The 21,685-nt window shown below is 37.0% G+C and overlaps 2 protein-coding genes and 1 long non-coding RNA gene across 3 annotated transcripts in view; 1 reads left to right on the top strand and 2 right to left on the bottom strand.

The window, feature by feature from the left end:
• The window catches only part of LOC109421885 (J domain-containing protein), a 176,443-nt gene extending 173,847 nt beyond the window's left edge, over window positions 1–2,596 (bottom strand). The window contains exon 1 of the mRNA XM_019696461.3: window positions 1,939–2,596. Coding sequence (XP_019552006.3) covers window positions 1,939–2,031 — 93 coding nt within the window. The 5' untranslated portion in view covers window positions 2,032–2,596. The remainder of the gene's footprint in view (window positions 1–1,938) is intronic.
• Window positions 1–21,685, top strand: part of LOC109425098 (tropomodulin-1) — a 283,267-nt gene that overhangs the window by 39,775 nt on the left and 221,807 nt on the right. The gene's annotated exons all lie outside the window — the stretch shown is intronic.
• On the bottom strand, window positions 7,939–9,490 carry LOC134285774 (uncharacterized). Its single transcript, XR_009996621.1, has 2 exons — window positions 9,005–9,490; window positions 7,939–8,947 (listed from the first exon to the last, which is right to left on the bottom strand). It is a non-coding gene; the product is annotated as an uncharacterized LOC134285774 (long non-coding RNA).

Genomic DNA, 21,685 nt, shown 5'->3' on the forward strand with positions numbered 1-21,685 from the left:
AATTTCTGGCAAGGACTTTTGAAGTAATCCATTGCTGAAATTCCTGAAGAAATCCCCAAAGTTCTGAAGAAGTTTCAAGAGGTGTTTTTGAAGATATAACTGAAGCGATTTCAGCAGAAATCCAAAGAAAAAATTCTGAAAAAAAAAATTATGAAAAAAAAATCCAAAAAGTCCAGTAAATCTCTAAACGAATGTCTAAAGAAAAGATCGGGAGGGTTCGACTGAATGGTATAGTAATGCTACGGAAACGGCTAAGCAGTTTCTAGGAAATCAAACGATACTTTTTGATTTTACCCAACGTTTCGACCATTTTTTTGGTCTTCTTCAGGAGTTAATCACTATTATCGTTTTTCATCGAAGTTACTGCATAGAACTGTCGGGATATGGTTAACTACTTTGTACATCAAAGTGGTGAATTAGTGATTCATGTAGCTAATTTTTAATTTCTCGTCAATCATTCTTCCACTTGTTTTAGGCAGTGTTTAGTTTTATGTTTGCTTGGAGAAATTTCTTGAGAAATTTTTTGAAGGAATATCTGAAGGAAGCCCTGGAGAAATCCCTTGAAGAAATCCTTGATTGATTTCCTTTAAGGATTCTCAACTTTCTTGATAGTTCTGGAAGATTTTCTGAAGGAATCACAGGAGGGGTTTTGGAAATCTACCATGGAAGGTTTTTTTAGAGGAATCCGTGGAAGAATTTATTAAGATATTCGGATGTCTTATAGTAGATTTGTGAAGAAATTCATGTAGGATTTTCTGAAGCAATCCATGCAAAATATCCTAAAATAGTGTTTTGGGGAATTTCAGAGAAATGGCTAGCGAAATACGCGGTGCACGATCTGAAAATCCGTGATCTAGATCTAGAAAGCTAGGAATATTAATAGTTACCAAAATATGACAATCGGATGAAAAACGTTTAAGATTTGGGAAGTTTTAAACTACAGTTTCTACTATTTGGAGGCACGACAGTTGGTGTCAGTGATTAATAGCATGGCAGATGAAATGTTAATTGAATACTTTAGACATTTAGACATTTTTGATTGTAAATTACTATGCTGAATGGACATTGCAAAAAAAGCTTTGAGTTAATAACATCGAAAGTGTTTTAGAAAAAGAGGAAATTGAAATAAGCAAAGCAAGACTCTGAATGGGAGGGAGATCTGCCCAAAGTCCATAAAATTTTTGAAAATTTAGCTTAGTCAAAAGTCTACAACGGGGCTATTTGAGATGGCCAAAAATGGGTCTATACTCTATACGTGTGTACAGTGCCTCATTATGTTTACTTTCCATATTATATTGGTCGCTCGTGTTACAGTTCACTTATTCTTAAACTTAGTTAACTATTCGTCCAGATGTTCTTAATTTTTAGAGAAATTCTTAAATAGCTAACCAGCTAGACATTTCTTTTCATTACTGACTGTGGCCTTTTTTGTTTAACAACGTTGGAAGCTGAAACATAAAGCGCGCTAGGGATAAGAAATATTACGTGGAGAAAAGAATGCACCTTATAAAACTCCTTTTAATCCACTTTTATCATCACAAAGATAATCCCGCCAACAGTTATTAATATCATTTCCGCAATTCACCATCCCATCCCGTTACATCTTCCTTCAATGTCCTTTACGAGCAATACTGTCATAATGCGGCTAGGGTGCATTAAGATTAATCCCAAGAATATTAACTTCATCAAACATGTTTGTTAGCTGTACTGAAAGACAATCAATAGCCCAAGTATCCCCGAACATAAGAAACAACTTGACACTGTTTACGAAACACGCAAATTAATCCGTCACTGGTCAATAATGATTCATGATCTTGCTAAGCTGTGTGGCACGTGAGTTATATGATCAATAAATTCCCATCGACGACGAACACTGTCGTCCGTCGCCGTTTGGAATTCCCCATTCATTAACTACCACCTATAATGTGCGGAACTTACCGTTGAGTTTTCATCGCAGTTCAACATCGCGTAGAAATCCTCCTCGGGATTGCGCTTAAAGCTGAGAATTTCGTCGACACCGCCGCTGCTCATCTTGCTGGATGCTGTTTTCGTTTGCTCTCGCTCACTCGTTCACAAAAAGAAATGCACAATAAGACGCTGAACCCGTGCCTCTAAGCAGCTGATAATAGTGACTAAATCTTCCGAGCGATGGATGCTGCTCTACAGACAAAAACTGTGTATTACGACTTCCCGCCGGAATCTTCGCTTATCAGGACACTCGAAAACACCGCCAAACGGAACGAATCGCGAGACACAAATTTCTTCTGATTGCTGGGGAGCTTTCTCAGAATTACAGCAAAACCAAAACAACCGAGATTTTCTTAGCGACCAAGCTGACAAGCAACAAAAGGCGTTTACCACCGCGGGTCCAATCGACTAGCCGAAGACCTTGGCCTAAAGTGAAACTATCAGCCAGTAATAGTGTTATTGCGATTTTGCCTCAGCTGCTAATGCTGCTGCTGCTGTTGAGCGCGCTGGCTGTGTTTAGCAACGAAAGAAACCGAGCTGGCTGCAAACGCGACGACGTCCGAAGGTTGACTGAGCAACACCGACTGACCGACCGTCGTCGCTGAGCTTTCTGGTATGATTGGGGCTGGGGGTATCCATTGGTTTCCGAAAACCGTGCGGAGAACGAGAGACTAGCACCAGACGGAGCTCTGGACCGGGAGCCCACACCGACTCCGGCTGGCACGGTGAAAGGCAGTCGTTTTGCAGTTGGCGGCGCTTTTGCGACGGAAAGGTGCGTAGCTCAACCATGGACAACTGATTGATAGCATGTGTCTAGGCTTGTAATGAACAAAACTTGAGTCACACTTAGGAATGCACGTTGTATATTCAAAACTAACTCAAAACAAGCATCACAATTGTATTTTTTTAAATACATACTAAATTTCTTCAAAACTACATCGGTATTTCATTTATTAAGTTCAACATTACCTTGAACAACAATTTGCCGCCAAACTCGCTTTGCAGATGCAGCTCTGGTCTGCCCATCGTGCTCTCTGCGCTCCATGTCTTCATCTTCCAACCGAATCAGTGTCGAACATAAACTTTGCTGGGTTGTTGTCCGGCGCGGCATTCTTGTAGCATGCCCTGCTCACCGTATTCTTCCGGTTTTGGCCACCATCTGGATGCTGGGTTCGCCGTAGAGTGAATCGAACTTGTGGTTCATTCTTCACCGCTGCATACTGTTTTCCTGCACATTATCAAATCAGTAACAAATTTTGAAAACGACGTATAATCAATGGTGTAGCATTGATTATACGTCGTTTTCAAAATTTGTTACTGAAATATCGTCCTCAGCAAGCATCACTCGAAAACACTAAATGCCTGCAGGCCCTCCTCGAGCTTGGTTCAGGTATCGTGTACGTAAACAAAGTTGGTCAGAAGCTAAAGGCTTCCATCCAGAAAACAACCTTATTCGAGATTCACTCACAACGTGGCGCTTGTGTTTTTAGGGGTCGCTAGTTTAGTCTAAACGTCATATATCTCGCGTTCTGGGCCACTTAGAAGAATCTTGCACAATTTGAAATTGAGCTTTACCGAAGTTCAGTAAAAACAAACAGATAAATCGGACGTTCGATAGTTTCTTGTCGTGCAAATCTAACTGAAAATGAAATCTGCGAGCAACAAATTGATCTAATTTGTTTTCCAAAACACAAGAAAATATAAAACATCCGTACCATCTAATCCATCTAATCATCTAATCATCTACGAAGAGTGCAGAACGGTTTTGAAGGAGAAGAACGCAGCGCGGGTGGTAATGCTGTAGCAAGGGACCCGAGAGAACGTGGAACGTTACAAGCAGAAGCGAAAGCACCAGATCCGTTTTTTTTGGGAGAATAAGCGCCGCCTGGAAGAAGCGGAGTGCGAATAAATGAAACTGCTGTGCCGTTCCCAATAAATACGGAAGTTCTACCAGAAGCTCGACGCATCCCGCAACGGCCGCGAGCCGAAATGTGTAGGGATAACGACGGAGGCCTCTTGACGAACGGACGTGAGGTGATCGAAAGGAAGAAGCAGCATTTCGATCAGCACCAGAGTGGAGTGAAGAACGTAGGAACGAGAGACCAGGGCAACGGAGGAAACGCCAGTGCAGCAGAGGACGGAAATGAAGCAACTCCCACGCTGAGGGAAGTTAAGGATGCCGTTCATCAGCTCAAAACCAATAAAGCAGCTGGCAAGAATGGCGTTGCAGCTGAACTCATCCAGATGAGACCACAAAAGTTGGCCACCTGTCTGCAACGGCTGATGACAGGATCTGGTAAACCGAACGCCGGAGGAGTGCAAGGAAGGGGTAATCTGCCCCATTCACAAGAAAGGCGACCATTTGGAATGTGAGAACTTCAAAGCGATCACTATTTTAAATGCTGCCTACAAAATGTTATCCCATCATCTTCCGTCGTCTGTCACCAACAAATGAGTTCATGGGAAGTTATCAAGCCGGCTTCATTGACGGCCGTTCGACAATGGACCAGATCTTCACCGTACGGCAAATCCTCCAGGAATGCCGAGAATACCAAATCCCAAGGCACCTGTTCATCGACTTCAGAGCGGAATACGACAGTATCGACATTGCAGAGCTATGAAAAATCGTGGACGAAAACGGCTTTCCTGGAAAGCTGACTAGACTAATTAAAGAAACGATGGACGGCGTACAAAACTGCGTAAAGGTTTCAGGTGAACTATCCAGGGGGGTCTCCAGTTAGCCTAGTTGTTAAGGCTATGGATCGCCAATCCAGTAACGGTGGGTTCGATTCCCGTTCCAATCGGGGAAATTTTCTCGACTCCCTGACCATAGTGTATCATTGTGCTTGCCTCACAATATACAAATTCATGCAATGGCAAGCAAAGAAAGCCCTTCAATTATTAACTGTGGAAGTGCTCGTAGAACACTAAGTTGAAGCGAGGCAGGCCAAGTCCCAGTGGGGACGTAGAGCCATAAAGAAGAAGAAGAAGAAGAAGATCCAGTTCATGCAAATCTTGCCAGGACTGAGATAAGGTGATGGGCTCTCATCGCTCTGGAAGGTATGATGCAACGAGCCGGGCTCAACAGCCGGGAAACGATTATCACAAAATCCGGTCAATTTGTGTGCTTTACGGACATTATCGCCAGAATATTTAGAACGGTGGCAGAGCTGTACACCCGCTTGAAACGCGAAGCAGCAAATGTCGGACTGGTGGTGAATGCCTCAAAATCAAAGTACATGCTAGTAGGCGGAACCGAACACGACCGGATCCGTCTGGGTAATAATGTTACGATAGACGGGGATACCTTTGGTGGTGGAAGAATTCGAAGGCGCATCATTAACGTAAGTCGAGCCTACTACGGGCTCCAGAAGAAGCTGCGGTCTAAAACGATTCACTCTCGCACCAAATGCTCGCTGCACTTTTTGGCGAACCCTGTAATCAAAAGGTGACCAAAGCCGGAACGATACGGTGAGCAGGGCATGTGACAAAAATGTCGGAAAACAACCCTGCAAAGTTTAACAAATTAATGTATGTGCACTGTTACCAAATAAAATACAACTGTTCCATATACATCTTTTGATTTTTTCTTGACGGACAAATTTTAATTTGTACATATTTGGATTCCAGTTCCATTAGTTTTTTAGTTCCTTTTTATTCGTGAATTTTAACAGACGCAGATTCTTCACACAGTTCCATTAGTTGTTTGTTTCACAAATCTGAGTATGAATGAAAAAAATGAGAACACACAATTGAATATAATGAATTTATTGCCACACATGAACAGTTGAAGCAGTTGGAATGGGTCCCCACTTTACAGACTACCTTAGAAAATCGCACTCTCTGAGTGAGAACTTTTCTGATAAAAATCAACCGAAGAACCGTGAGAACCGGCACGTTTTGCTCGGTTCCCGACTCAGCTGCGTGCTGTTGCATTCAACCTTGAAACGCGAGCATAATGAGATGCAGAGAGCTGTTTGATGAGAATAAATCCCAGAGCACAAAACAAGGGAGAGCTAAAAGCTTTATCACTCGTTTGACCCGGCACAGCACGAGCAAGCACACTGCACTGGTAGAGTGGTTGGAAGAGGATGCTGCAAGCCTTTCGGGTGTTTTGGATGGAAGATAAACATACCAAATGAGAATGTCTACAGATATATGAAACTCAGGTGCAGGGGATGCGGGTTCTACCGAGAATGGTTGACCTATTTATGATGCACACCACCAACCGAAGCAACCGGTCTCTGCTGGCTGGATATTCGTGGGATTCTGCGCAACAATACCAATGAAAAATGCAAACTTGTAACAATACATTCGCCGAGACCAATCGATTTTGGTGTGCAGTTCAATATATTCAAATTATGCATTTTCATGGGTGAGCAGGTGGGGGGGGGGGGGGGGGTTGTTCATATGCATTTGCATTTAATTATTGATGGGCATTTCCGTATAATTAAATTTAAAAAATATAACTCATTTGATATTGGGTGCGTAACTTGTTGACTCGTTTTAACATGCTGGAAGCAAACACACCTGAAGGAATGCCGATAGTTGCAATTAAGATTGCAGCATTACCTAAGTGAATCAAATTATTATAAATTATTGTGTTATGTGTTATAAATTGTGTGTCAATCTCTTGCCCCAAATTATCAAAATACCATAAAGTTACACTCAATTATTAGTAGCAAAGAATATCACTATAGTTTACCTCACCTGAATGCAGATTATCTTTGATATAACGTACCTTCGTTATAACGTAGATTTGATATAGCGAATTTATAATGTACAAACTTATAAAGGTATTTTTTCCGATTTCTGCACAGATAAAAACTTGAATCACTCAAATTTTAAAAATTTTCGCACCAAACCGTGCTGATTGTTTCATTTTATCACGGTCACCGTGAGTTAAGCAAGACCATGATTTTTTTTATCTGTATTAATGAGATTATTAGCCCTAGGCTAGTTCATGTCGGGACCTCAAACAAAAACTTTATTTTTAGAAGTGCGCTATAAAAATGTCTATGAATTTATGCACGTTTTCGTTTCCCAGCCGAAGCAGTTTAGTGAGATTCGTGCTGGTGATGTCAGTTAGTAGCAAAATGCCACTTCTGTCCGCGTCGATAAGATGCATACAGGGTGTTAGGTTCCTGAGTGCAAACTTTTTAAATGGTGAAAAAAATTGTGCTGCGCATATGGTCAAATCTCAACCGTTACGTAGTTTTTGAACTCTCCATGTTTTTTACTTTTATTGCCTTAACTGGCTATAACTTGAAAATGGTCAAACTTTTCGCAGTTTTTTTATACCCTTATTCGAAAGATTATTGAATTTTCTATCATATGGTATCTTTGAATCGATTGGTTTAGTTAAATAACTAAGTTTTCTAGAGCAAATAGCTCAAAATTAGTGTGTTTTAATTTGTTTTTGTCAATAGTCTTAAAAAAATGTGTTATAAATTAACACTCCCGGCACCAAGATCAAAAATTTGTTGTAACTAAATTTTTAATTGGCTATATCTCAGCAATGGCTCAACCGATTTTCAAATTTTTTTTTATCAATCTCATGTCCGAATCCCAAAATTTCAGATGATTGAACAGAAATTATTCTAGGGGTGCTCAAATTTCCTCTAGAACAGTGCAACCGATACAAATTTTTTTCGACATGCTTATTTAATTGTAAACGGGCAAAATATTTCAGTAAACATCATAAATCTGCGTGGTTCACATGAATATAGTATAAAATAGCTGGATGCATATCGTAAATACAATCGAAAAATATTTTGAACATCCCTAGCGCTCTCGGCAGTGGCTAGTTGTAATTAAATTTTCAATTGACTATATCTCAGCAACGGCTCGACCGATTTTCAAAATTCTTTTACCAATCTCTTCTCCGAATCCTAAAGTTTCAGATAATTGAACAGAAATTATTTTAAGGGTGTTCAAATTTCCTCTAGAACCGTGCAACCGATATATATATTTTTAAATGTTTACCTAATAGGAAGGGGTCTGAAAATTACTGTACGCATAATAGATGTGTGTGGTATAGTATAAGATAAAATATTTTGAACATCCCTAGTGCTCCCGGCACAGTGGCTAGTTGCAATTAAATTTTCAATTGACTATATCTCAGCAACGGCTCAACCGATTTTCAAAATTCTTTTACCAATCTCTTCTCCGAATACTAAAGTTTCAGATAATTGAACAGAAATTTTTCTAGGGGTGTTCAAATTTCCTCTAGAACAGTGCAACCGATATAATTTTTTTTCAAATTATTTACCTAATAGGAAGGGGTCTGAAAATTACTGTACGCATAATGGATGTGTGGGGTACAGTATAAGATAAAATATTTTGAACATTCCTAGTGCTCCCAGCACGATGATCGAAAATTTGTTGAAACTAAATTTTAAATCAGCTATATCTCAGCGATGGCTTAACCGATTTTCAAAATTTTTTTCCTTACATGTTGTCCTAATCTTCTAGTTTCAGATAATTGAATAAAAAATATTCTAGGGGTGGTCCAATTTTTTCCATATCAGTGCAGAAGATACGATATTTTTCAGCCATTTTTTCTTCATTAAGGATGTTCAAAATATTTCCTTGAACATCATAAACCTACATTATTCAAACGGGAATAGTATAAGATCTATCTGGATACATGCAGTAAACCTCAATTAAAAGATGTTGAACATCCCTAGTGCTCCTTGAATTATGACCGAAGCTTTACTGTAATTAAATTTTCAATCGCATATATCTCAGCGATTGCTCAACCGATTTTCAAAATTATTTTACCAATCTCTTGTACGAATCTTCAAATTACAGAAGTTTGGAAATAACCCTTCTAGGGGTGTTCAAATTGCCTTTTGAACAGCTCAACTTGTTTCAAAATATTTATATCATTGTAAAAGTTCTAAATATTTCGGTAAACATCATAAATTTTCGTGATTCTAATGAGAATAGCATAAGATCACTTGATACATATTGTGAACTATATAGTAATAGTAATAGTAATAGTATTTTATTGGAAACGGTAGCCTGTTAGTACATACATAGTAAATTGAACATCCCTAGCACTACCGGCATTGTGATCGAAATTCGGCTGTAACTATATTTTCAATGGGCTATATGTCAGCGATGACTTGACCGATTTGCCATATTATTTGACTAATCTCTTGTCAGAATTTTGTTTTGTGTTCAAATTTCCTCAAGAGCTCTGCATCCGGTGTATTTTTTTCGACTTGTTTACTTCATTGTGAACGTTCTAAATATTTTCACAAGCATGAGAAATCTGCGAGATTCTTATTAGAACAGTATAACATAAAAGGATACATATTGTGAATCACATAAAACACACTCGGTGATTGAAATTAAACTATAAATAAATGTTCAATTGGCTATATCTCGCAAAATAACTCAACTGGTTTTTTATATTCTTTTACTTATCGAATCTTCAAGTTTCAGACAATTGAACAAAAATCATTCTAGAGATGTTAAAATTTCCCCTGAACCAGATAACCGATACAATTTTTTTTCCGACATGTTTAACAAATTGTAAACGTTCTGAAACTGTCACAGAAAAAAATATTGGGACATCCCTAGCGCTTTCATAACGATGACTAAATTTTCAATCTGCAATATCGCAGCAATAGCACAACTGATTTTCAAAGTTATTTTGCTAATATGTTGTTCAAGTCTTCGAACTTCAAACAAATGAACAAAATACGTTCTAGGGGTGTTCAAAACTTCCTTCAGAACAGTGCAACCGATACACATTTTTTCAGTCATTTTCACTTCATTGTAAGCGTTATGAAAAAAATCCGCAAACATCATCAATTTGCTGGCTTCAAATGAGAAAAGTATAAAAAATACCGGAAACATGTAGTTAGCCTCACAGAAACAGGTTTTGAACATCCCCAGCCCTCCCGGCACTATGATTTTTAATTGGCTTCATCTCAGCGATGGCTCGCCCGATTTTCAAAATTCTTTTACTAATCTCTTGTCTGAAACTTCATGTTTGGAACCATTGAACAAAACTTATTCTAGTGGTGTTGAATTTTTTTTCCAGACAGTTTTAAAAATTTCATTTTAAAAGTTTTAAATATTTCCGTGAACATCATACATCTAGGTGATTCATAAGAGAATTGTATAAAATTCTATAGAGTGGAGGGTTGTTCAAATTTCCATGTTACTAGAAGAATTTTGAAAATCGGTTAAGCCATCGCAGAGATACAGCTGATTAAAATTTTTGTTTAAACTAATTCGATCACCGTGCCTGGAGCGCTAGGGATGTTCAAAATATTTATTCTTATGCTATTCTAATATAAACCACACACATAGATTATGCCTACGGAAATTTATTATTATTTATATTTATTATTATTTATAATTGGTAAACATATCGAAAAAAAATATATCGGTTGCACAGAGGAAATTTGAACACGCCTATAATGTTGAATTGTTTGAACCTTGAAGATTATGATAAGAGAGTTCTAAAAGCATTTTGAAAATCGGTTGAGCCATCGCTGAGATATGTAAGATTCAAATTTTGGTTGCAGCTAAAATTTGATCTCAATTTCGGGAGCTCAAGAGATGTTCAATATATTTTTCTGTGAGATTCACTATAAGCATTCGGTTATCTAATACTATTCTCATTTGAATCACATAGATGTTTGATATTTACGGAAATATTTGGAAGGTTCACAATGAAGGAAAACTGGTCGCAAAAAATCGTATCTGCTGCACTGGTATGGAGAAAATTTGACCAGCCCTAGATTATTTTTCATTCATTTAGGCCGGAACAAATCTCATTTTCCTCTTTTGTCACTTTGCTCGTTGACTTGTCAAGGGGGTGGATAATAAATAATAAATGTATTTGCTGAAAAATTACCCAAACAATTAGGCAAAATTGTAAAACTCATCGAGTTTGTTAAGAAATTTTCTCGACAACTCTAATTTCAGTTCAAAATTTTTAAATTTTTGTATAATTTTTTTGTGTCCCCCCTCAAAATGTCAAATTCCGACCAAAATTTTCCGAGGGGGCTGAAAAATTACCCAAACAATTAGGCAAAATTGTAAAACTCATCGAGTTTGTTAAGAAATTTTCTCGACAACTCTAATTTCAGTTCAAAATTTTTAAATTTTTGTATAATTTTTTTGTGTCCCCCCTCAAAATGTCAAATTCCGACCAAAATTTTCCGAGGGTGACATTAGAGAAAATCGAAATTTGTGTCAGCCTTATCTGAAACTAGAAGATTAGGACAACATATTAGTAAAAAAAATAATTGAAAATCGGTTAAGCAATCACAGAAATATAGCTGAATTAAAATGAAGCTTCAACTAATTTTCGACCATCGTGCCTGGAGCGCTAGGGATGTTCAAAATATTTTATTGAATACGATTCCCATTTGAACCATACAAATTAATCATGTCTACGGAAGCGATTGTATCGTTTACAATTAGGTAAACATGTCGAACAAATTATATCGATTGCACTGTTCTAGAGAAATTTGAACATCCCTAGAATGATTATTGTTCATTTGTTTGAAACTTGAATATTCGAACAAGAGATTGGTAAAATAATTTTGAAAATCGGTTGAGCCATCGCTGAGATATAACCAATTGAAAATTCAGTTGCAACTAATCACTGTGCCGGGAGCACTAGGGATGTTCAAAATATTTTTCTGTTAGATTAACGATATGTATCGTTATCTTATACTATTTTCATTTGAACACCTCAGATTTATGATGTTTACTAAAATATTTGGAACGTTTACAACCAGATAAACATGTCGAAAAAAAAGTGTATCGGTTGCACTGATCTAGAGAAAATTTGAACACCCCTATAATAATTTCTGTTCAATTATCGGAAACTTTAGGATTCGGACAAGAGATTGGTAAAAGAATTTTGAAAATCGGTTGAGCCATTGCTGAGATATAGTCAATTGAAAATTTAATAGCAACTAGCCACTGTGCTGGGAGCGCTAGGGATGTTCAAAATATGTTTCTGTTAGATTAACGATATGGATCCAGTTACTTCTACTATTTTCATTTGAACACCGCAAATCGGTCAAGTCATCGCTGACATTTACCCCTTTGGAAATATAATTACAGCCGAATTTCGATCACAATGCCAGTAGTGCTAGGGATGTTCAATTTACTATGTAGTTCACAATATGTATCAAGTGATCTTATGCTATTCTCATTAGAATCACAAAGATTTATGATGTTTACCGAAATATTTAGAACTTTTACAATGATATAAATATTTTGAAAAAAGTTAAACTGTTCAAGAGGCAATTTGAACACCCCTAGAAGGGTTTTTTTTATTCAAACTTTTGTTATTTGAAGATTCGTACAAGAGATTGGTAAAATAATTTTGAAAATCGGTTGAGCCATCGCTGAGATATAAGCGATTGAAAATTTAGTTACAGTCAAGCTTTGGTCACAATTCAAGGAGCACTAGGGTTGTTCAACATCTTTTAATTGAGGTTTACTGCATGTATCCAGATAGATCTTATACTATTCTCGTTTGAATAATGTAGGTTTATGATGTTCAAGGAAATATTTTGAACGTCCTCAATGAAGAAAAAATGGCTGAAAAATATCGTATCTTCTGCACTGATATGGAGAAAATTGGACCACCCCTAGAATATTTTTTATTCAATTATCTGAAACTAGAAGATTAGGACAACATGTAAGGAAAATAATTTTGAAAATCGGTTAAGCCATCGCTGAGATATAACTGATGTAAAATTTAGTTTCAACAAATTTTCGACTATCGTGCCGGGAGCGCTAGGGATGTTCAAAATATTTTATCTTATACTATACCACACACATCCATTATGCGTACAGTAATTTTCAGACCGCTTCCAATTAGGTAAACATTTTACAAAAATATATCGGTTGCACTATTCTAGAGGAAATTTGAACACCCCTAGAATAATTTCTGTTCAATTATCTGAAACTTTAGGATTCGGAGAAGAGATTGATAAAAGAGTTTTGAAAATCGGTTGAGCCGTTGCTGAGATATAGTCAATTGAAAATTTAATAGCAACTAGCCACTGTGCCGGGAGCGCTAGGGATGTTCAAAATATGTTTCTGTTAGATTAACGATATGCATCCAGTTATATTCTACTATTTTCATTTGAACACCTCAGATTTATGATGTTTTCTGAAATATTTGGAACGTTTACAGCCAGATAAGCATGACGAAACAAAATTTGTATCGGTTGCACTGTTCTAGAGGGAATTTGAACACCCCTAGAACAATTTCTGTTCAAGCATCTGAAATTTTAAGATTCGGACATGAGATTGATAAAAAAATTTTGAAAATCGGTTGAGCCATTGCTGAGATATAGCCAATTACAAATTTAGTTACAACAAATTTTCGATCCCGGTGCTCCGCGTAACTTTTTTGATCTCGGTGCTCCTAGTGTTAAAATACTTTCTTAGGCAAAGTTGTGGCCCCCGTTTCACTCTACAATTTGTTCATTGACATCAAACTTCTATCTCTCATGGTTTTCTTGCAATTTCGATTTCGAATGCCAGTTGAGGCAATAGTAATCAAAAAATGGAAAGTTCAATAACTACGTAACGGTTAAGATTTGACCATATGCGTAGAACATTTTTATTCACCATTTATGGTCCTCTATCACCCTTTAAAATGATTGCACTCACGAACCTAACACCCTGTATTATGATAGGACACTGGGATGTACAGTGATAGACATTCGTTTAGCCGAGAACAAAAAAAGTGTCAGGAAACTCATACAAAAGATTTTATGATAAAACATTTTTATCGTAGCAATAGTATATCTAGTACAGTTTTATAAAAATGTGATACATTAAACTTACATATACACTGAAACAACACCGAGGGTAATAACCCTTCAAATTTCATTTTTTGCCTAGACATTCGTTTAGCCGAGGTAAATGAAAAATTGGTTTTCAATAGATTTTTTGCAATTTCGTGAATATATTTCGAGAATATACAATACTTATATGTAAATTCTGACATTTTTGTGCAAATCGATTATTATGGAACAATTTTGATTTATTTATACACTTTTAGATTTACCATCGATGAAGGTGACAACCCAAGTAATCAAAAGTTCAGCCTTCTAAGCAGCTTCATTTTTAAGTAATTTTGGAACTTGAAAGTTCACATAAGGTAGCAGTCAAGCGAACTTCACTACTGCACAAACGCTCACGCCGCGACTCTCGGTTTAAATCCGGTGGGTAACATATGTTTTGTTTCAGCCCTATATTTATTGAATTGATAAATACAAATTTGTACTTTTTCGTGTATGCTTAAAATGTGGTTTTGTGCAAAAAAAAAATGACATATAATTCCTCCTTGAAACACAATGCTACTGAATTGAACATCTCTCTCTCTCTCTCTCTCTCTCCTCCTGGGAATTGAACATCTATGAAATTGAAAGTTCCGACAAAGTTCCAAGTAGCATCTTAAGCAGCTTTTAAGCTACTTAAGAGGCTAACAATGAGCCTTCCCGGAACTTCCCTCCCCATGGATATTCGATCTTGACGCGATGGGAGGGCTTAACCCATTAGCACTTTGTGCGCCAATTTATTCATTTCTGATTCAGCCTTAAGATAGATGTGAATCTGGTTTAAGAGCTGAGCAGAGGTGAAAGAATCGGCCGTAAATGCTAATGGGGACCAGAGGAGTATCCGCAGTGAGCCTATCACAATTTCCAAAGCAATGTCATAGTTCAGCTTGCATAGACCCAATATTTTAGGAATTTGCAGTTAGATTTTGAGGAGCGTTACGTAAAATTGGGTGTGGATGGTATCCGCGTTATACTTACTATACTCATCATTATTGCTCTAGGAATCTAGAAGGGCCCTCCCCCTGGATATTCAATCTTGACGCGATGGGAGGGCTTAACCCATTAGCACTTTAGTGCCAGTTTATTCACCACCGCTTGGACTTTGAGCTAGATATATCTGGTTTACGAGTTGAGCGCAAGTGAAGGAATCGGCCGTAAGTGCTAATGGGAACCAAAGGAGTATCCGTTGTGCATTTATCACAAGTTCAAGACAAGTTATAATTCAGCTTGCATAGACCTAATTTTTGTATTCATTGAATTTTCTCAAATTTAACAATAATTGTTAAATTTAACGTAACGCAAGAGTAGGTAGGGGAGGTCTCTGCGTTACACTCATCATTTATCACTTGAAATCAAAAGTACACAGGACAGGGACACTAGGATAAGTTGATTTACAGCCTTACAGATTAGATTCATTACAATTAGAAAATTATGGACTGATGAGGTAAAGATAAAACTGTTGATTAAAGGAGTTTATATTTGTATTTCTTATTTTTATGGGTTTTGTGAATTTATAAAAGTTGACAAATAATCTTTATCATTTTTCAGTTAACTGAACTTTTTTGTTTTTATATCTTAGACGGTATTATTTCACTGATCAAAAAAAGCAGGAATTTAGTTAGGACTTAGGACGGTTGACAATGTAAAGGGTTACGATGGATATAATATTACTTTGGACTGAGATGATCACAGATATGCAGAAGACGACTAGCGAAATTAGGAACACAATTTGATACATTATTGACTATATTTGACAAATAGGGTTTGACAAATTTCTTCACAATATCGAATGGAAGCTCAAAAAGTGTTATCTAACACTAATATGAGAGTTATTTGGGGATTGTGCTGGTGCTGTCAATGACTAACATCGGTTATTGACACTATTGGTAATCAGTAGGGACAATGGAAATTCGCGATTTCGCGGAAGCCGCGAAATCCGCGAAATTGGGCTACGGCCGCGAAATTTGAGAAATTCCGCGAAATGCCGCGAAATTTGGTAAAATTGTTAAAACACCCTACAAATTTCATTCAAATTCAAATATTTTGGCATGCATTGTCTAATAACTTTTGACTGTGTAGAGTTATTTACGAGTTTATCACATTTTAAATATATGCTTGTTTTATACTTTTTGTCAAATTTATTACTTTTTTCGGTGAATTCATGATAACGCCTCACAAAACCAACTAAATTATTCATATGACATTCTAATTTGGAGTTTTCTTCAACTAAACGGTCAAAAATATGGGACCGCGAAATTACCGCGAAATTCACAAAAGCAGTTCGCGAAATTTAAGAAATTTTGCCGCGAATTTCCATTGTCCCTAGTAATCAGCTTGAAATAATTTTCAGAATGTATTATAAAATAATTGAGGATATTATCTGAATATTGTTTGGGGAAGCTGTCAGAAAAACTAGTTGCCCATATCGGCTAAAAACGCTAGCTCTGGTAGCTGTCTTTGAATAATTTTCAGAAATATCAAATGTTTAAAAATTAGCTGCGACACATTTTTTTTTCTTTTTGCTCTTTGTATATTTCTTAAGAATAGTACTCTGAAGGCGTTAACATAGAAATAGACACCCTTTTTTATCTCTGAATGTTGTCCAGTGACCTCGGAGATTTTCGATTATTGAAATATTGTTCAATTATCAAATCATCTTTGGAGCTTCCATTCGATCAAAACACTAGTGCGATGGGAAAAGTTAAAAACAGTATTAAACTACTACGACCCAATGCTAATTACTACACACTTTGCTCAAGTTGACGACATCGTCTAGTCCATCGTATCGTGAGTATTGGTCCTAGTAGGGGGAAAGTTGGGAAAGGGTCCAGGCTTTGCTATCAGCTGTCCTGCAGCTCCACCTGGTCACTCTTAAAAAAAAAAAAAAAAAAAAAAAAAAAAACAATGAGCCTTCCCGGAACTTGTGACCGAAATTTCGGCAAGGTTCATCGTTAGCCTCTTAAGCAGCCAGAAATTTCCATCCGGAACTTTATCTGAGCTTCGCGGAACTTGAAAGTGCATTTTGTCATGGGAAGCGGAACTTTTAATTACTTGGGAATGGGTCAGTCGGGTCAACACATTATCTGAAATATTTATTCAAATATAGTGAATATCGATTCAAAAGTATTAAGGTGTCATCCTCGTATTTGCTACCAGTTCCTATCAAAAACTAGTATGGTTTGACCCCCCCCCCCAATATTTGATGTTTTTTTTCGATTTCCCCATACACAAATTCAGAAAAACTAGGCTTTGCACCAACAACCCCCCCCCCCATAAATTGATCAAGTTGGCGCGTCTGGCGATGGTTTTTCATTGTGAACAAACATTTATAATGCATCTGCAGTACGCTAAAAATAGGCCTAATATTTTTTAAGTACATTATTAAGAAAAAAAAATGGTAAATTTTAATTTATACGTTCAATAGGGTATCGGGATGCTTCGTTGGCATGGTCCCCTCGTTCGGCCTATCTTAACGTAAACCAAAAACTCAAACAAACACGTATAGCTGGATATCGGAAAAGCTATGCGCCATACAACTGCAACGTTTCGTTTCAATTTTAGCACTTTGGAGCATTAAAATTGAATGAAAATGTCACTTTGTTTAGCTTTTGTAGATGCCATGATTCGTCGGCTTAGTGGGTAGTCTTACACGTGATTATAAATGGCATGATTCTGGAACATTTCGAATTGATTTTCAATAACTGAACATTTAATGCGACGGTCAAAGACGCTATTTTGAACTTGTATAATTGTTTTCAACGAAAAATAATTATTTTACAAATTGAATGTGGGCCGAATATTGAGGACATTTTTTTCACTATGTACCCAAATCTTGGCCCATCAGAAAAGTGACGTCAAAAACACCAATAAAGTGACGTCAACAACATTGCTTACGTAAGAACCAGAAAGAACGAACAGGAAGAAAGATTTTGTGTGCGTTGACTGTAAAAATATAACACAATAATAAGGTTGCGTTGTTTTCGTTACTAAATTAAGAAAGAACTTTAATTTAAGTGTTTTATTTTTAGTTTTTTGAAAATTTAGCTCCAAAAATGTAATTTGAAAGTACGATTGGTGAACAAACAGTGGTAATACTCCAGCAGAAATATTAAAAAATGAGACAATAAGTGGTTCTAGCGCTTGGAAAGCAATTGGCCAACGTTGTATCCACTAATAGGCCAATTTGTGTACCATAGACCAACGTTGCATACCATCACATCGAATCTTTTCAACGAAATTAAGTAAATTCTTGAATATTTACGTTAGTTTACTTCCAATTGGTGAAACATGCATTGCCTAGAGTGCGCAATAGGGTCAACATATTATTTCTAGTGCCATTAATTCATGAGTTATGGTCAAAATTGTCAAGGCGGCTTGCAAATTAGGCCAAGGAATGGTACATATACCCTATGTAGTCCGTCCAAAGTCTAACACCGTCAAGGGGTAGTCACTCTACACATTTTATTTGTGCCAACGGTGCCTACCAGTGTGCACTGGTGTGCCTTAGTGTGCCGAGGTGCTAGGGGTGCCGAGGCTCCAAAATGTATTATGGTGACTGCTATAAAAAAGCAGCGCCGCACTGGCATTTTGTTCTTAGCAACCGTGGAATTTATAGTACTTAATTGTTTTTGCTTTTTCCTAAACTGTCAACGAAACGACGAAAATACGTGCAGGATATTTTTTTCAAATTCGAAGAGAACTTAAGTTTGCTAATTGAATTCTTTCTAATTTTAGGTTAATGGCATTTGGACTGATATATATTGACGCAAGCACAGGATTGAACCTAACACCCGATTTTACTATTGTTCAACTCGTCCTCGCAACTTCCGCGATAAGCTTGTCTTTCAAAACTGGATTCTGTAGCGAAAAAATACCCAAGATTTTCCAAAGAATTCCAATGTTTTCCTGGCCTAACACTATCCAGCAGGATTCGCCAAGTGAGAATGAAAGACCACAAATAAAACGGCATCGCTGTAACATCCCAAAAGTTCAATCCCAGCGAGAAGAGCTGCTCAAGCTCCAGCCTTCCGGTCTGAGTTTTTGAAATGTTTCTTTTGGAAAATTCAATGAATTCATCTTATGTTGTATTTTTACTTATAGAAACAAAACTTTTGAACAATTTATTAGTTGTCCCGGGTTTACATGATCTAACTACTTTTCGATTATGAACGTTCAAAATATTTCACACCGTAATTGGAACGTTGTCTCTGTATTGCCTGGATTGGTTGGACCTGCAGATCAGGGAAGGCCTGGTGTAGATGGACATCTAGCTTGCCTGCTTTTGGAATGGATTGAGATGGCTTAAGGCTTTTACGTAAATCGAATGCTGGACCGCTTAAGAACAAAACCGATAAGCGCAATGAGGGCCTCCAGATCTAGCTTCTGTCCGGCTATATCTGACAGTTAGAAGTGGCTTGAGCAGCATAAATAGAAACGATAATTCGGTACCGGAATGGCAAACTGAATCGTTAATGCTGTAGATTAAACAATGCATTTAAAAATCTACAAATGGGGATGATAGAAGAAAGGGGGACTAACTTTCATTGCTTTCAAAGTTATCAGTTATGTAAGCTAATCACGAAAAGCCTTAGATTCATTTCTGTGTCCAAACGCCATTAGCCTAGAATAAGAAATAATATAATTAAAATTGATACATACAAATCAATCAACCTGAAAATTCTGATGATGACAGATAATTTATTTACTTCGGAATCAAGGTTTGCTGGGATTGGCACATATATTGTCAAATTTATTTATAGCATCCGTCATTATGGCATCTGTGCCACCCGGTGCCACTGGTGTGCCCGGTGTGCCCAAGGCACACTGTGTAGAGTGACTACCCCTTGAACACCGTACATCAAACCGTTTCTAATTAGATTTTGTTTTAGATTTTATAGAGACATTTTGAAAACTTCCCCTGTGTTATAGGGATAGGATTTTTTCAAAACACCATCATTCTTCTTCTTCTTCTTCTTCATGCAACAACAAATCACCAATAATTAGCTTCCTTTTTCAAACAACAAGTCCCTTCAATGAGGTGTAGGTTGTATCTACTCTTCCATACACATGCCTAGCGCATGGCATGTCCGAGCAAATGTAGGCAAAAGAGAATCAATGGTTGATTCGAGTTCAGTTTCATTATTTTGAAAAGAGATGGCAGCACATTTTTCTTGGGCACAATATTGCACACAAGAATTGAAGTACAGATGGATTGACGAAATTACACTTGGTGTGGGTGTGACTTACAAATTATGTCCGTGCAAGATGGACCAACCAGTGGTCTTAGCCAATCGTCAAGACAAGTTCAAGAGAATAAAATATATGTCCGTGTGGCGTGTTTGGTAGAATGTAAACATTTTTATGAAGTTATGCTTTCGATTTTTTTTTTTAAAGCTGTTTGTACAGTTTTGTTAACGTGTTTTTATAGTTCCGGCTCCCGAAACATAAAATGGCAATATACGGTGGAAGATATTTTTATTTTCGTGTGCTTGGTCATCCAAACTGTCCTTGAGTCTAGCCTCAAATTTACAAAATAAAGTCTACGGGTGTAGTACAGTGAGGACTTGATCTTGTCTACTCCCGATTGTGTCAGCTTTTTGACCCAATTTAGTAATCCTTTTTTGAACTAAAAACAAATAAATGTGTTTTTCACTTAGCATTGCCATTTTATCATCAATATTAATTTAGTTGAAGTTTTTTTCTGCCGTCGCATGCATAAATGTCACATGTTACATTTCGACATTTTTGAGGTTTTTATGTCAAACGTCATAATTTGATACGTATTTTTTTAAATATTTTGTCAACGTATGAAATTATTTAGGGTAAGAAATCTAGCTTTGAACTAGTCAAATTGTAAACTTAATTTGAACCATTTTGAAATTTATTAATGGCATTCCGTAATATAACCTAGTAGCAATGACTTTAAAAGCATTGAATGAAGCGTTTTTTTTCATTGAAAATAAGTAATTAACAAACACTGCGATTTCACCCATTATTCCCCCCAGACGAAGCACATTTTCGGTGCACACGTACAGCTCACGCATTGTAACACACGCAAAAGTGAATACGTTAATGAACGCAAATTCATCGTGGAATCGCCCAGTCGAATAATATTCCATTTAATTTGTCATAAAATTATCAAATTTACATAGTTATTACTTAGAGAATCTTATCTTAAATTGAACCATTTGTAATCTAGATTTGAACTTAACAGTGAATGGGGGCGAGCTTCCAATGCTGGCCTGCAGACTGCGCTAGTGAACTGAATTTCCAAAATTCCTGAAGATTTCCGAACATTCTGAGTTGAAATTCCACTGCCTATACATTAGGCCGTCCCTTATTTTGCAAAAAATAGAAATGTTATAAGTTCGTTGGTGGAAAATGATCGTTTTAGCTAAGAAATGATCGTGTCAAAATTTGAAGTCCGTATCTCAAGGCTAAGTGGTCCCTCAAGGGGCCTAAAGTTGTCAAAAATGGTATAGGACCAAAAAAAACATGGATTTTTTTTTGACAAAAAAAATACGCTATTCTACTAAAACCGGTTATTTTAGGACCCTAAAGGGCCAAAAATGTGCTTAGATTTTCGATATCTCTACTCGTTTCCGAGTTATTGACAAAAAAAAACATCGAAAATTCAGCATTTTTGACCATTTTTTTAGATTTCGAAGGAAACCTATCCTATTTTGTTCAATAACTCAAAAACGAGTAAAGATATTGCAATTCTAAGCACATTTTTGGCCCTTTAGGGTCCTAAAATCACCGGTTTTAGTAGAATAGCGTATTTTTTTGTCGAAAAAAATTTCATGTTTTTTGGTCCCATACCATTTTTGACAACTTTAGGCCCCTTGAGGGACCACTTAGCCTTGAGATATGGACTT

Source organism: Aedes albopictus, chromosome 1 (genome assembly GCF_035046485.1).
Source record: "Aedes albopictus strain Foshan chromosome 1, AalbF5, whole genome shotgun sequence".
Classification (NCBI taxonomy): Eukaryota; Metazoa; Arthropoda; class Insecta; order Diptera; family Culicidae; genus Aedes; species Aedes albopictus.